We start from the raw sequence: 12,177 nt of genomic DNA on the forward strand, positions 1-12,177 counted from the left end.
TTCCGCCTGTGGAGAAGTGCGGCGCGCGAGCCAGACGAGAGCGCCCCTAAGTGGAACCTCGAGCCTAAGTCACCCCGAGGCCCGGTCTACAGACCGCCACTTCGCGGCTGAAGCGGGAATTGCTTCCTGCTTGGTGCTGATGCTTTTGCACGGCGGTAAGAAAACAAGCTTGAGACCCAGGGGCTAGAGCCTGCTGGAAATGCTCCTCTTGCGACCTGGGGCAACCTGATGTCTACGAACTGCTGACCTTCTAGGACTCCGTCAGCAGCCTGAAGCCAGGAGTTGAAAGCTCACTTTTCTAGACGACAGGGACAATGCCTTCTCGACTATGGTAACCTCAGTGCCTTGCAGAGTGCCAGAAGCACAGCAGGCTTTCAATGAAGGTTGAAAAGGTGAATGAACGCATCACTACTGATTTTTAATTAAAATAATCGAATAATAATATATACTGTTTTCAGTTATGATCATCAAAAATAATAATATTTATCAATTACTAAATACATATAGCCTCTTTGGTGGTGGGTAGGGATGGAGAAGGGTGGCAAAGAGGAAGGTTGATTCAGTGGCATGGTCGGAGCAGATACACTGAGTGGTGTGCCCCCCACCGCTGTATTCTTTGAAGCATAAGTTGACATTTTTGTGGAAACTTGCTCTCATTCTTCAAGCTGATTTAGGTGTCTCTTCTTTGTCTTCATATAACACTTTTGTGTGTAAGTAGTAGAGGACTTCATTTATGGAATATTTATCTACCGTTCCCTCAGTGCTAGACACGGTGATAGGTATTCACTGAACTGTATTACAGAGTGTATTTTGCAGAATATCTGAGCTATTATAGAAGGGTGACAGAGCCAGAATTATTAAAATCCAAGTACCCTAGCAACCTATTGTTCTTTTTTGTATGCTAAACAGATTATTTTATTGTGGATTGTCTTCAACCAGATTCACTTCTAAGACAGCTTTCATTTACTAGCAGATTTCCACGTTTCGGCTCTGTTTCGAAATTGGTATATTCTCTCTTTTTTTAAACATCTTTATTGGAGTATAATTGTTTTACAATGGTGTGTTAGTTTCTGCTTTATAACAAAGTGAATCTGCTATACATATACATATATCCCCATATCTCCTCCCTCTTGTATCTCCCTCCCACCCTCCACCCTCCCTACCCCACCCCTCTAGGTGGTCTCAAAGCACCGAGCTGATCTCCCTGTGCTATGCGGCTGCTTCCCACTAGCTATCTGTTTTACATTCGGTAGTGTATATATATCCAGGCCACTCTCTCACTTCGTCCCAGCTTACCCTTCCTCCTCCCCGTATCCTCAACTCCATTCTCTAGTCTGTGTCTTTATTCCTGTCCTGCCCCTAGGTTCTTCAGAGAAATCGGTATATTCTCAGCAAATGCCGGCTACTCTTGATATTGGCCAGGGCTTGTACAATTAAGTAGGTAAAATGGTCAGGTAAGAATTATTTGTCATAACCAAATACAAAGTAATTTTTATATTATGCTTGCTGATGCTCTATTCACTGAATAAAAGTTGACCATCCATTTCTAGACCTTCTTCAAGTGTTTCCCCCCAAGTCATGTTTTTAAATTGACGTATAATTTGTATACAATGAAATGCATATTTTAAATATAGAGCTCCATGAATTTTGACAAATGTTGACACTTGTTTAACTACTACCTCAGGCAAGATATAGAATATTTCTATCTTCCCAGAAAGTTCTTAGAGTCCTTTTGCAGCCAATCCCCCTCCCAGAGGCAAACACTGGTTTAATTTAAGTAATCATTAATTAGTTTGCATGTTCTCAAAGTTTATATAATTGGATTCACACAGTATTTACTATTTGTGTCTAACTTCTTTCACACAACTTTGTATTTTGAGATCTATCCATGTATATCATTCCATCGTATGAATATACCACAGATTATTTTTCAATTCACCTGTTGATGGATATTTACATTTTCAGTTTTGACTACTACAAATAAAGTTGCTATGAACATTCTCAAACAAGTCTCTTTGTAGACATATATTATTTTTCTAAGAGCAGAATTTTGGAGTCATATAGTAAGTATATGCTTAACTTTATAAGAAGTTGGCAAACAGTTCTCCAAAATGGTTTTTACTCTTTTTACACTCTGATACTACAAATTTGTGTGGTTTCTAATTGCTCTACATCCTTGTCAGCATTTAGTGTTGTCAATCTTTTTACTTTTAGCCATTCCAATGGGTGTGGATTTTCCTAGTGACTAATGATGTTGATTTTTAAAAAAATGTGTATCTTATAAGCTTTTCAGATATCTCTCATGAAGGGTCTGTTTAAGTCTTTTGCTTGCTATTAATCAGGTGATTTCTTATATATACATTTATTTGTAGGAGTACTTATATATTCTGTATACAAGTCTTTTATCAAATCCATGCATGGTGAACGTTTTCTCTCTGTTTTGGCTTGCTTTTTCATTTTTAAAATGATGTCTTTGATTAGCAGAAAATTTTAATTTTGATGAAGTCCAATTTATTATGTTTAAATTTTATGGTTATTGTTTTAAGTAGCCTATGAAATCTTTATCTACCCTAAGGTCATGGAGCTATCCTCCAATGTTTTCTTCTAAGAACTAAGCTTTATAGTTAATATAGATAGTGTAGATATATAGCTCAAGTATTTACATCCATGATTCATCTTTAATTAGTTTTTGTAGGTGGGGTGCATGTGTGTGTATGTGTTAGGGTGGGGCAGGGCTCTCTCCTCCTTGTTTCCAGAGGGATCATGGCTGCTGCCTAGGGCTGAGTTGCTCAGCTGCCACCCTGATGGGCCTAGAGAACAGAGCCTCAAGCTGAAGAGAATTATTCTTGAGCCTTAAAGTCTAATGGAATTTTCCCTGCCAGGTCTCAGACTCGCCTGGGACCCATGTGACCCCTTCTTTTTGACTTCTTCTTTTGGAACAGGAATGCTGGTCTCACCAGTGTATTTTGAAGCAGATAATTTGTTTTGTAGTTTCACGTGTTCATAGAAAGGAATTTTGCCAAAGGATGAATCATACCTCTAGTTTCATCCATTTGTTCCATCACCGTTTGTTGAAATTACCCTTCTTTCTTCATTGCATTGTCTTGTATTAGTCTGGGTCTCTTTTTAGACTCTCTATTCTGTTCTTTTGATCTATTTGTCTATCCTTATGCCAATATCATATTGTCTCAATTGCTGTAGCTAATTAGTAAGTCTTGAAGTAAGGTAGCTTAAGTTCTCCAAATTTATTTTTTAAGCTTATTTTGGTTATTCTAAATCCTTTGCATTTCCATATAAATTTTAAAATCAGCTTGTCCATTTTGATAAAAAAATACTGAGATTTTTATTGGGATTAAATTGAATCTATAGTGTAATTTGGAGATAATTGATACCTAAGCAATATTAAATCTTTTAGTCCACAAACAGGGTTGATCTCTCCATTTATTTAGTCTTCTTTTATTTCTTTCAGCAATCTTTTATAGTTTTCAGTGTGCAGATATTACATATCTTCTGTTAAATTTAATCTTATGTATTTTATATGCATTTTGGGCAGATGGTATTTCAAGTAGCATTTTAAAAATTCTGTTTTCCAGTTGTTTATTGCTAACATATAGAAATACAATTGCTCTTTGGATATTGGTCATTAATCCTGCGACCTTGCTCAATTCACTTTTTAGTTCTAGTAGTTTTTTATAGAACCCTTAGAATCGTCTCTGTCCACAATTGGTTGTCTGTAAATAGGACAGTTTTACTTCTTCCTTTTCAACTTACTTCTTCCTTTATTTCTGTTTCATGCTTTACTGTATTGGCTAGGACCTTCAGCAGTACAATGTTGAATAGAAGTGGTGAGAACACACACCTTTGCCAAGTTCTTGATCTCAGGGGGAAAACAGCCTTTCATAAAGTCTGATGCTAGCTGTAGGTTTTTCACTGATTTTCATTATCATTTCATTGATACTGTTTGTCAGATTGAGGAAGTTCTTTTCTATTCCTAGTTTACTGGAAGTTTTTATCATGAATAGATATTGGACCTTGTCAAATGTTTCTCTGCCTCTATTGAGTTTTTTCAGTTTTACTCTGTTAATGTGATGGGGTTTTGAATTGTGGGAGAAGGGAATTTCCCCCTCTTTTTCCTCTTAGTTCTTTTGAATGGCAATTAAAATGACATAAGGCAGATTAACAGGAGAAAATCAAATTTATTACATATATACAGGGAACCCTCATAAGCATAAAGAATTCCAAAGGCAATAAGGCTAGATGAGGTATATTTATTATTCTGGACTGGAGAGAAGGAGGTAGGGGTCTGGGACTTCAGAGGGACATAAGGCATTCACAGGAAGATGAAAAGAATTAATATTTGGTAAGCATATGTTTGCTAGGCCATCTAGGGACAGCGGAACACAGATAGGACTTTGATCTAACTAGCCTTGGTAGGTTCCTCCCTGTCTACCACACCTAGTTCATACTTTACTATAGTATCCATGGTGTTGACTCCTTCCTCAGACAGGTCTTCTATCATAAATTCTTTTAGACAATAAATAGGGGAAGGTTCAAAGGTTCTTCCTGAGCCTTTTCAGCATGCCAGAGTGGCACATCTTGGGGCAGCCTACCCTGAACCCCATCAAAATGCTAAACCAATTTTGCTTCCATGGGATACATGCTATTCGGTCATGATATATATTTTCTATATATTCCTTTCTATATATTTCTGGATTCTATCTGCTAATATTTTATTGAGATTTTATTTTTTTTTTCATATGCTACTATCATCGCCAACTCCTAACAAAACATGCCTTTTTTTGAATAATCAACTTTAACTAGTGAAGAAAACTGCTGGGAGTCATAGGCCTCCAAAAGCCCTTTAACTTTTTTTTGTTTTGAAGGCTGTGGAATACCTCGTACAGCTGAACTCGTGTCGTTCACTTGCTAGGTGATGAGCTAATAATTCTCCTGTCGTGGCTTTGACCTGGCAGATATCTAGTTCCCTAACATTTGTAATATGTATATACAACACAATATGCCCTTGTTACCACGTAAGAGCTTCTAACAACCTAAAATGAAAGCATTCCAATTTCCTGCTGCAGAGTAGCTTCAAGAGTTAGGCTGAGTGTATTAATTTGCTAGGGCTGCCGTAACAATAGAAACTGGCTGGCTTAAACAATAGAAATGTACTTTCTCACAATTCTGGAGGTACATTTCACAATAGAAATGTACTTTCTCACAATTCTGAGATCAAGGTGCTAGAAATTTGAGATCAAGGTTTTCTATTTTACTCAATAAGTCAAAATCCATTATTATCATTATTTATTTTGATAAATATATAAGAAATATTTATGATTCATAAATTTATCAGTTGGTTGGTTTCTTCGGAGGCCTTTCTCCTTGGCTTGCAGACGGCTGTCTTCTCCCTGTGTCTTCACATGGTGTTCCCTCTGTGCATGTCTGTGGCGAATTTCCTCTTCTTATAATGACACCAGTCATATTGGATTAGGGCCCACCATTATGACCTCATTTTAACTTAATTACCTCTTTATTTGGACCCTCTGTCCAAATAAATTACATCTTCAACATGTGAATTTGGAGGCATACAGTTCAGCCTCAAAACTCCTTCCTCTGGGCCCCCAAATGCACGTCCTTCTAGCATGCAAAATACATTCAGCCCGTTACAACAGCTCTCAAATCTTAACCATTCCAGCATCAGTTCCAAGTCCAAACTCTCGTCTAAATATCCTCTAAATCAGGTATAGGTGCTTCAGGTGTGAGGCATTCTGAGGTAAAATTCCCCTTCAGCTATGAGGCTGTGAAACCAGATCTGCTTCCAAAGCACAATGATAGGACAGATAGGACAAGCCTAGGATATACATTCCCATTCCAAAAGGGAAAAATTGAAAAGAATAAAGGGGTCACAAGTTCCAAGCAACTCTGAAATCCAGCTGGGCAATTTCCACTAGATTTTGAGGCTTGAGAAGATCCTTTTCGGTTTGATTATTTGCTCTGTCCTCCAGGATGGGTGTGTGTGTGGGTGGTGGCTCGGTGGAGCTTGTAGGCACCTAAGTGGCGTGACGTGGGCATCCAAGCATGGGAGGGGTGGTGGTGAGGTTGAGAGGCTGGTTGCATACAGGGGAGTTTATCAAATAAGCAGAAATAGTAAGTTCAGTGAAAGTCTGGTTTCACACTGTGGGAGAAGGGGAATACATATGTGGAAAGAGAAAACTAGGATGAACCCTATAGTGCTTGATTGAAATTGGATATTTTGATATGAACTCATGGATTTAATAGACGGGTAGTTTTAGAAATAAATACAGTATGAGCTGTCCTAGCTTTCCTCAAACATGACCAAAGCTTTAGCAGAAAGAAAAATTAAGTGGAGCGGCAGATTGAGCAAAAGGGTGAACATAAAACTGTACCTAAGGAAGTATACTAGTGGTCAGGTCAGTGTGACATATCAGTGCAATTTTGCATAGTGGAGCCTTGGTGCTGAGAACAGGAAGTATGTCAGAAGTTCAGGAAACAAGCTAAGGCAGAAATAGAGGTAAAGGTGACCAGCAGGAGTTGGGCAAAGTGAGATCAACCAGGATGTCTTTGTAAAAACGGCTAGTATATTTGGATCGCTGTTAGAGCTGGTCTTAGGACAAATAGTTGAATCATCCTGGAGAGTGAGTCCAAGGTAGTACCTCTCAGAATTGGAGAGCCCTGAAAGCCAGGATGGGTTGTTTGAGTCATCAGCTCATGCGATGATCACTTTGGGCTTGTAAATAATGGAGTGAGCTAAGAGACAGAAAGAAAATTTGGTTTTCTTTCTGTCTCTTAGAAAATAGACATTTGGTTTAGAAGAAATACTGGGCCAGATTTGAGGATCAGGGGATGCACCTACCTTCCTAAGGAATAGGATATAGCAATTCTAATGGAAAGCTGGAAACCCTAGATGCTGAGGATGGAGATGAAGCAGCTTAGAATCTTTGGAGGATGGGAATAGACCAGTCAGTTGTCTCCTACTGTTGTCATCTTCTTCTCCCCCTAGCTTGGTGATGCTTGTCTTAGTTGAAGCCAGGTGTAGAAACAGGGGTCAAAGTCCATTCAGGTGGAGGAGGCTTTTTAAAATGAGAGATGTGAATTGTGAATTAATGTCTTTCAGTTTGGCTGTGCCTGGATTGTTTACTAATACCTGATAAGGTTCTTCCCATTGTGGCTGCAAAGAATCTTTTATTTGATGTCCTTTCCAATAAACAAAATCTCTAGGTTTTAATTTATGATCCTTTTCATTTCTTGGGAGTTTGCTGTAAAGGTAGTTACTAATTTTTTTTAAAGTGTCTTAATAAGACCCTGGTAATAATGTAATATATTTCCTTTGAATCATTGTGGGTGAAAGTTTCCAAAATATTGTTTTCCCAGAAAACCATTTTCTCAGATACCCAATGGATTAAAGAATGTACATGCTGGGGAGGCTTCCCTGGTGGTGCTGTGGTTAAGAATCCGCCTGCCAATGCAGGGGACACGGGTTCGAGCCCTGGTCCGGGAGGCTCCCACATGCTGCAGAGTAACTAAGTCCATGTGCCACAACTACTGAGCCTGCGCTCTAGAGCCGGTGAGCCACAACTACTGCACCCGCGTGCCTAGAGCCCGTGCTCTGCAACAAAGAGAAGCCACCACAATGAGAAGCCTGCGCACTGCAACCAAGAGGGTAGCCCCTGCTCGCTGCAACTAGAGAAAGCCCTTGTGCAGCAAGAAAGACCCAACGCAGCCAAAAATAAATACATTTATTAAAAAAAAAAAGAATGTACATGCTGGAGTAACGGCAGTTCGGCTTCACTAGACACTATAAGTTTTGTTTTGTTTTGTTTCATCAGGTCTAAACCATATATGCGTGGTGGGGTCAAAATTTCCCTCTTTTCTTGCCGTGTCCGTTTCCCTTCTGTAGTGGCAATTTCTTGAGCCTGTAGAAAGAAACCTTTTACTGGGTTAGCAGGGTTAACGGTGAGCATTCTCGAGGCTGAACAGGATGAATATTTAAAGCTGCTTGTTGGGCTGCAGCAACAGCAAGCTGTTTCTTTTAGCTTCCCTAGTGTCAGATTTGGAATGCCCTGTTGTCTTGGTAATTGCTAACTGTTTTGGCACTTGTATAACAGTTAATAACTCTGCAACCTGACTTTTTTTTTTTTTTTTTTTTTTTTTTTTTTTTTTTTTGCGGTACGCGGGCCTCTCACCGTTGTGGCCTCTCCCGTTGCAGAGCACAGGCTCCGGACGCGCAGGCTCAGCGGCCATGACTCAAGGGCCCAACCGCTCCGCAGCATGTGGGATCTTCCCGGACCAGGGCATGAACCCGTGTCCCCTGCATCGGCAGGCGGACTCTCAACCACTGTACCACCAGGGAAGCCCTGCAACCTGTCTTTTCTTTTAGTTTTTACAGGTTGTCCTGAAGAGGTTAAAAACCTCGTTGTTTTCATAGCATTCCAAAGTTTTGTGCCACTCCAAAAGAATAGCGACCATCATTATAAATATTTGTCACCTGGTCTTCAGCTAGTTGACAAGCTAGAGTTAAGGCAATTCACTCGGCTTGTTGTGCTGACTTTTTTTCTGATAAATAAAAGCTTTCAGTTATATCCTCTACGGATGTGATTACATCTCCAGCTCTGTAACGTCCCTACTCGTCCCTTAAGTAGGAACCATCTGTAAATCTAATTAGATCAGCCTTATCAACGGGGCTTCTTGTAAGTCATTCCAGGGAGCAAGAAGATAATCTGTCAACAAAACGCAGTCGTAGTTGTTTTCTTCCTGTGATGCTGGAAGCAAGGTTACAAGATTAATGTTATTACATCAAACCAAGGTGGTGCGAGGTGCAGAAAGCAACATTACTTCACAAGAAGTTTGTTGGCTTTCAGAATTGTGCTGAATGTGGTGAGAGTTTAGAAGAGACTCAACTGGGTGTGGGACATAAATACTTAAAGGAGACCCTATTCCTGTTTCTTCAGTAGCCTCTCTGAAATAACCTTCAGACAAAGTGGAAGTCCTTTTGCTACCTAGTCTAATTTAGTTTTGGAGCATAAAAGCAAGTCATCTGTAAGCATTTTTGTAAAAGCATCAGAGTAAGACAATAACTGTCTATAAATGAAAGACTTAAAAAGCGTTGTTCAACGCTTTTTCTCATGTATCAGAATTTATTGGTTAGATTACAGACTGTTTATATTGTTCTGACTCTGTAGCTATTATTTACACTTTATTATTTACACAATGCAATACAGTGCATTGTGATTATATTTTCCTTTTCTGTACAACTTTTTGTTTTGTTTTAGGGGTTAATCATTGTGCCATGTTTTTTCTTTGCTTAGTTTGGGATGTGCCTATGAGTAATTCATCCAGAAACCTCCATCTGAGATATTTGTCTCTTCTCAGGAAGTTCAGATACATAAAGTATATACCAATTTTATCTTCCTCTCGCAGACATCCCTCCTGGAATGTCTGTTCTCCTCTGCCAGTCTGGATTGGCGACTCTCTAAGCTTGCCTCCTGGCTACTATCCTGTCTAGTGTCCTGGAGATTCTCTTTTGTTCTCTCTTACATGCATCTTCTGTTTGCTCAGTTTCATGTCTTCCTCTTTCTCAATTTACTCTCCTGTTTGAAGATGGAAGAGATCATATCCTCCATTCATTTCCTCAGAAAGACTATTTCTTTTCCCCCCAACTTTTTATTTTGAGAAAATTTAAACCTAGAGAAAAATGGCAGGAATTTTGCAATCATCACATGTTATTTTAAATATTTTACCACATTTGCTATTTCTCTCTGTCTCTCTCTCTCCTCTCTGTCCCTCGTCTTCTCCCTATCAATCTATTATCTTTATATGAACTATGAGAGAATTATTTACAGATGTCATAATTCACTCCTAAATACTTCATTGTGTGTTTTCTGAAAGTCCTGCATGTGGGACCTGACTTTCATAACCACAGTACACATAACACACTCAGGAAATTTAACATCAATATAATACTGTTATCTAAAATACATCCGTACTCGCAGTTCCTCAACTGTCCCAATAATGTCCTTCACATATTTTTTTTTCTCCCATCCAGGAATCAAACAAGGGTCTTGCATTGCATTTTGTTGTTAGGTTTTTGTGATCTCCTTTAACTGAAAGAGTTCATTAACCCATTCTTTTCCCCACTTTTCATAAAATTGACATTTTTGAAGATTCCAGGGCAGTTGTTTTGCAGAATGTCCCTCGGTTTGGGTTTGTCTCATTTCTCATGATTATATTCAGGTTAAACATATTTTGTTTTCTGTAGGTATGCTATTGTATCCTTAAAAGTGTTATGTTTAGAAGGTTTAGCTCTTGCCTTTGAGACTCAGAGGTAAGCTATATAGAAAACAAATACATACATATACCTATGCATATACCTACACATATATGCACATAAAGTTTGTGCATAATTTCAAGTGGTCCACAGACCTTCCCTTTAAGCCTATCCATATAAGCACATGAAATCTTGGCAAAGTTTTCTGCTATAAGTACAATTGGCACGGGTGATGGGACTCATGTTTTCACTACTCAACAACAGTGCTTGAGTTACTTTTTAAGTCACATAGTGCTTACTAGAAATGTTACCTCTTAAGGTACTGTTATGGGCTGACTCGTTTCCCCCAAATTCATATGTTGAAGTCCTAATCCTCCGTACCTTAGGATGTGACTGTTTTTGGAATAGGGTCTTTAAAGAGGTAATTAAGTTAAAATAAAGTCATTAGGGTGGGTCCTAATACATGATGGTTGGCGTCCTTATGAGAAGAGAAGATTATGACACAAAGACATCAGGGAAGTGCACACACAGGGAGACCACTGTGTGAAGACAGCCATCTGCAAGTCAAGGATAGAGGCTTTAGAAAAATGCAACTCTGCTGACAACTTGATCTTAAACTTCTAGCCTCCAAAATTATGAAAGAATACATTTCTGCTGTTTACATCACCTAGTCTGGGGTACCTTGTTATGGCAGCCCTAGCAAACTAATATAGGTACCTTTCTGAATCCCCTGAAAAAAGTTTATTATTTCCTCTTCTATTCCCCTGGCATTTCATTAATACTACTAGTATAGCACATCTCACATTATATTATGGTTTAACATGTCTATTTCTTCTACCAGACTGAAGTTCTTTAGAAGAGATACAGAAACGGAACATTCTTGCATCTCCTAACACCTGGCATAAAATCTGGGGCTTGGTGGTTCTCAGTTATTATTGTTACTCTGCATTGAATAAAAGCACCCAGCGTGGCGTTATTTCATGGGTGAGGCTTCCTTTGAGGTAATAGCTATTTCTGAAATGCTGGATGTAGAGAAAGATTTGGATCACATACCTGTAAGGTTGTCATAATTTATAACAATTTGTTTCACTAGACATTTATGACTTAAACCTCCAAGGTCATGTCTGAAACCATTAAATAATTTTAGCAAGTGTTCATTGAATGTTTTCTAGGTGCCAGCCATTGTGCTAGATAAAATGGAACAAAATGGCAAGCCTAACCTAATGTAGCCCCTGCCTCAATGGAGCTGGAATGCCAGAGAGATTCCAAGTTTTGGGGAAATAGCCCAGTGCCTGTCAGGCTTTAAAGAAGTGGAGTGAACTCACAGCCCTTATCTTCATGAACTGACACTTGTGGGGCTGCTCTCCCAAACACTGGTGAACTCAGGCAGCATGGCGGGACTCCAGTTTTGGGATGTCTCTTCTGGAGATATCCCTAGAAATTGTGTCATGAATGACACTCCCTTGAAAACACTAAAAACAGCAAGAGCCTAGGAAAGCTTGGACACTTTTTGGAAATAAAATTATTTCTGGGTTTTGAAATGAACAAGAGTGGGCCACTAGAATTCTAACACTAGTAGGGCAGATCTGCACTTGAGGCAAAGAAAGAGAAGTAGTTCTCCAGACCCCAGACACAACCTTAGAAAAGTTGACTGTTCAGTAGAAGACAGTTGCCACAATTGGAGGCATCAAATCAGGTTTCTGACTTTTTGACTCATCAGAGGTAGTAATCAAGGGTTCAGGTGATGAGCTGGGGTGGGTTTCTCTGGTTAAGTACATTAGTGCCAGCCTCCAAAACTGCAGAGGGTCAGTTAGTGAATATTTTAAGCTTTGTGGGCCAAGAGGCATAACCAAAGATACTATGTAGGTATGTGTATGAAATTAAAAATATGT

The 12,177-nt window shown here is 39.2% G+C and overlaps 1 protein-coding gene across 1 annotated transcript in view; it reads left to right on the forward strand.

The window, feature by feature from the left end:
* The first annotated feature begins 377 nt into the window (after positions 1-377).
* The window catches only part of ENPP3 (ectonucleotide pyrophosphatase/phosphodiesterase 3), an 81,312-nt gene continuing 69,512 nt past the window's right edge, over positions 378-12,177 (forward strand). The window contains exon 1 of the mRNA XM_004313332.4: positions 378-392. Within this exon, the coding sequence (XP_004313380.2) occupies positions 378-392 (15 nt within the window). The remainder of the gene's footprint in view (positions 393-12,177) is intronic.

The sequence above is a fragment of the Tursiops truncatus genome, chromosome 12 (assembly GCF_011762595.2).
Source record: "Tursiops truncatus isolate mTurTru1 chromosome 12, mTurTru1.mat.Y, whole genome shotgun sequence".
NCBI classification, from domain to species: domain Eukaryota; kingdom Metazoa; phylum Chordata; class Mammalia; order Artiodactyla; family Delphinidae; genus Tursiops; species Tursiops truncatus.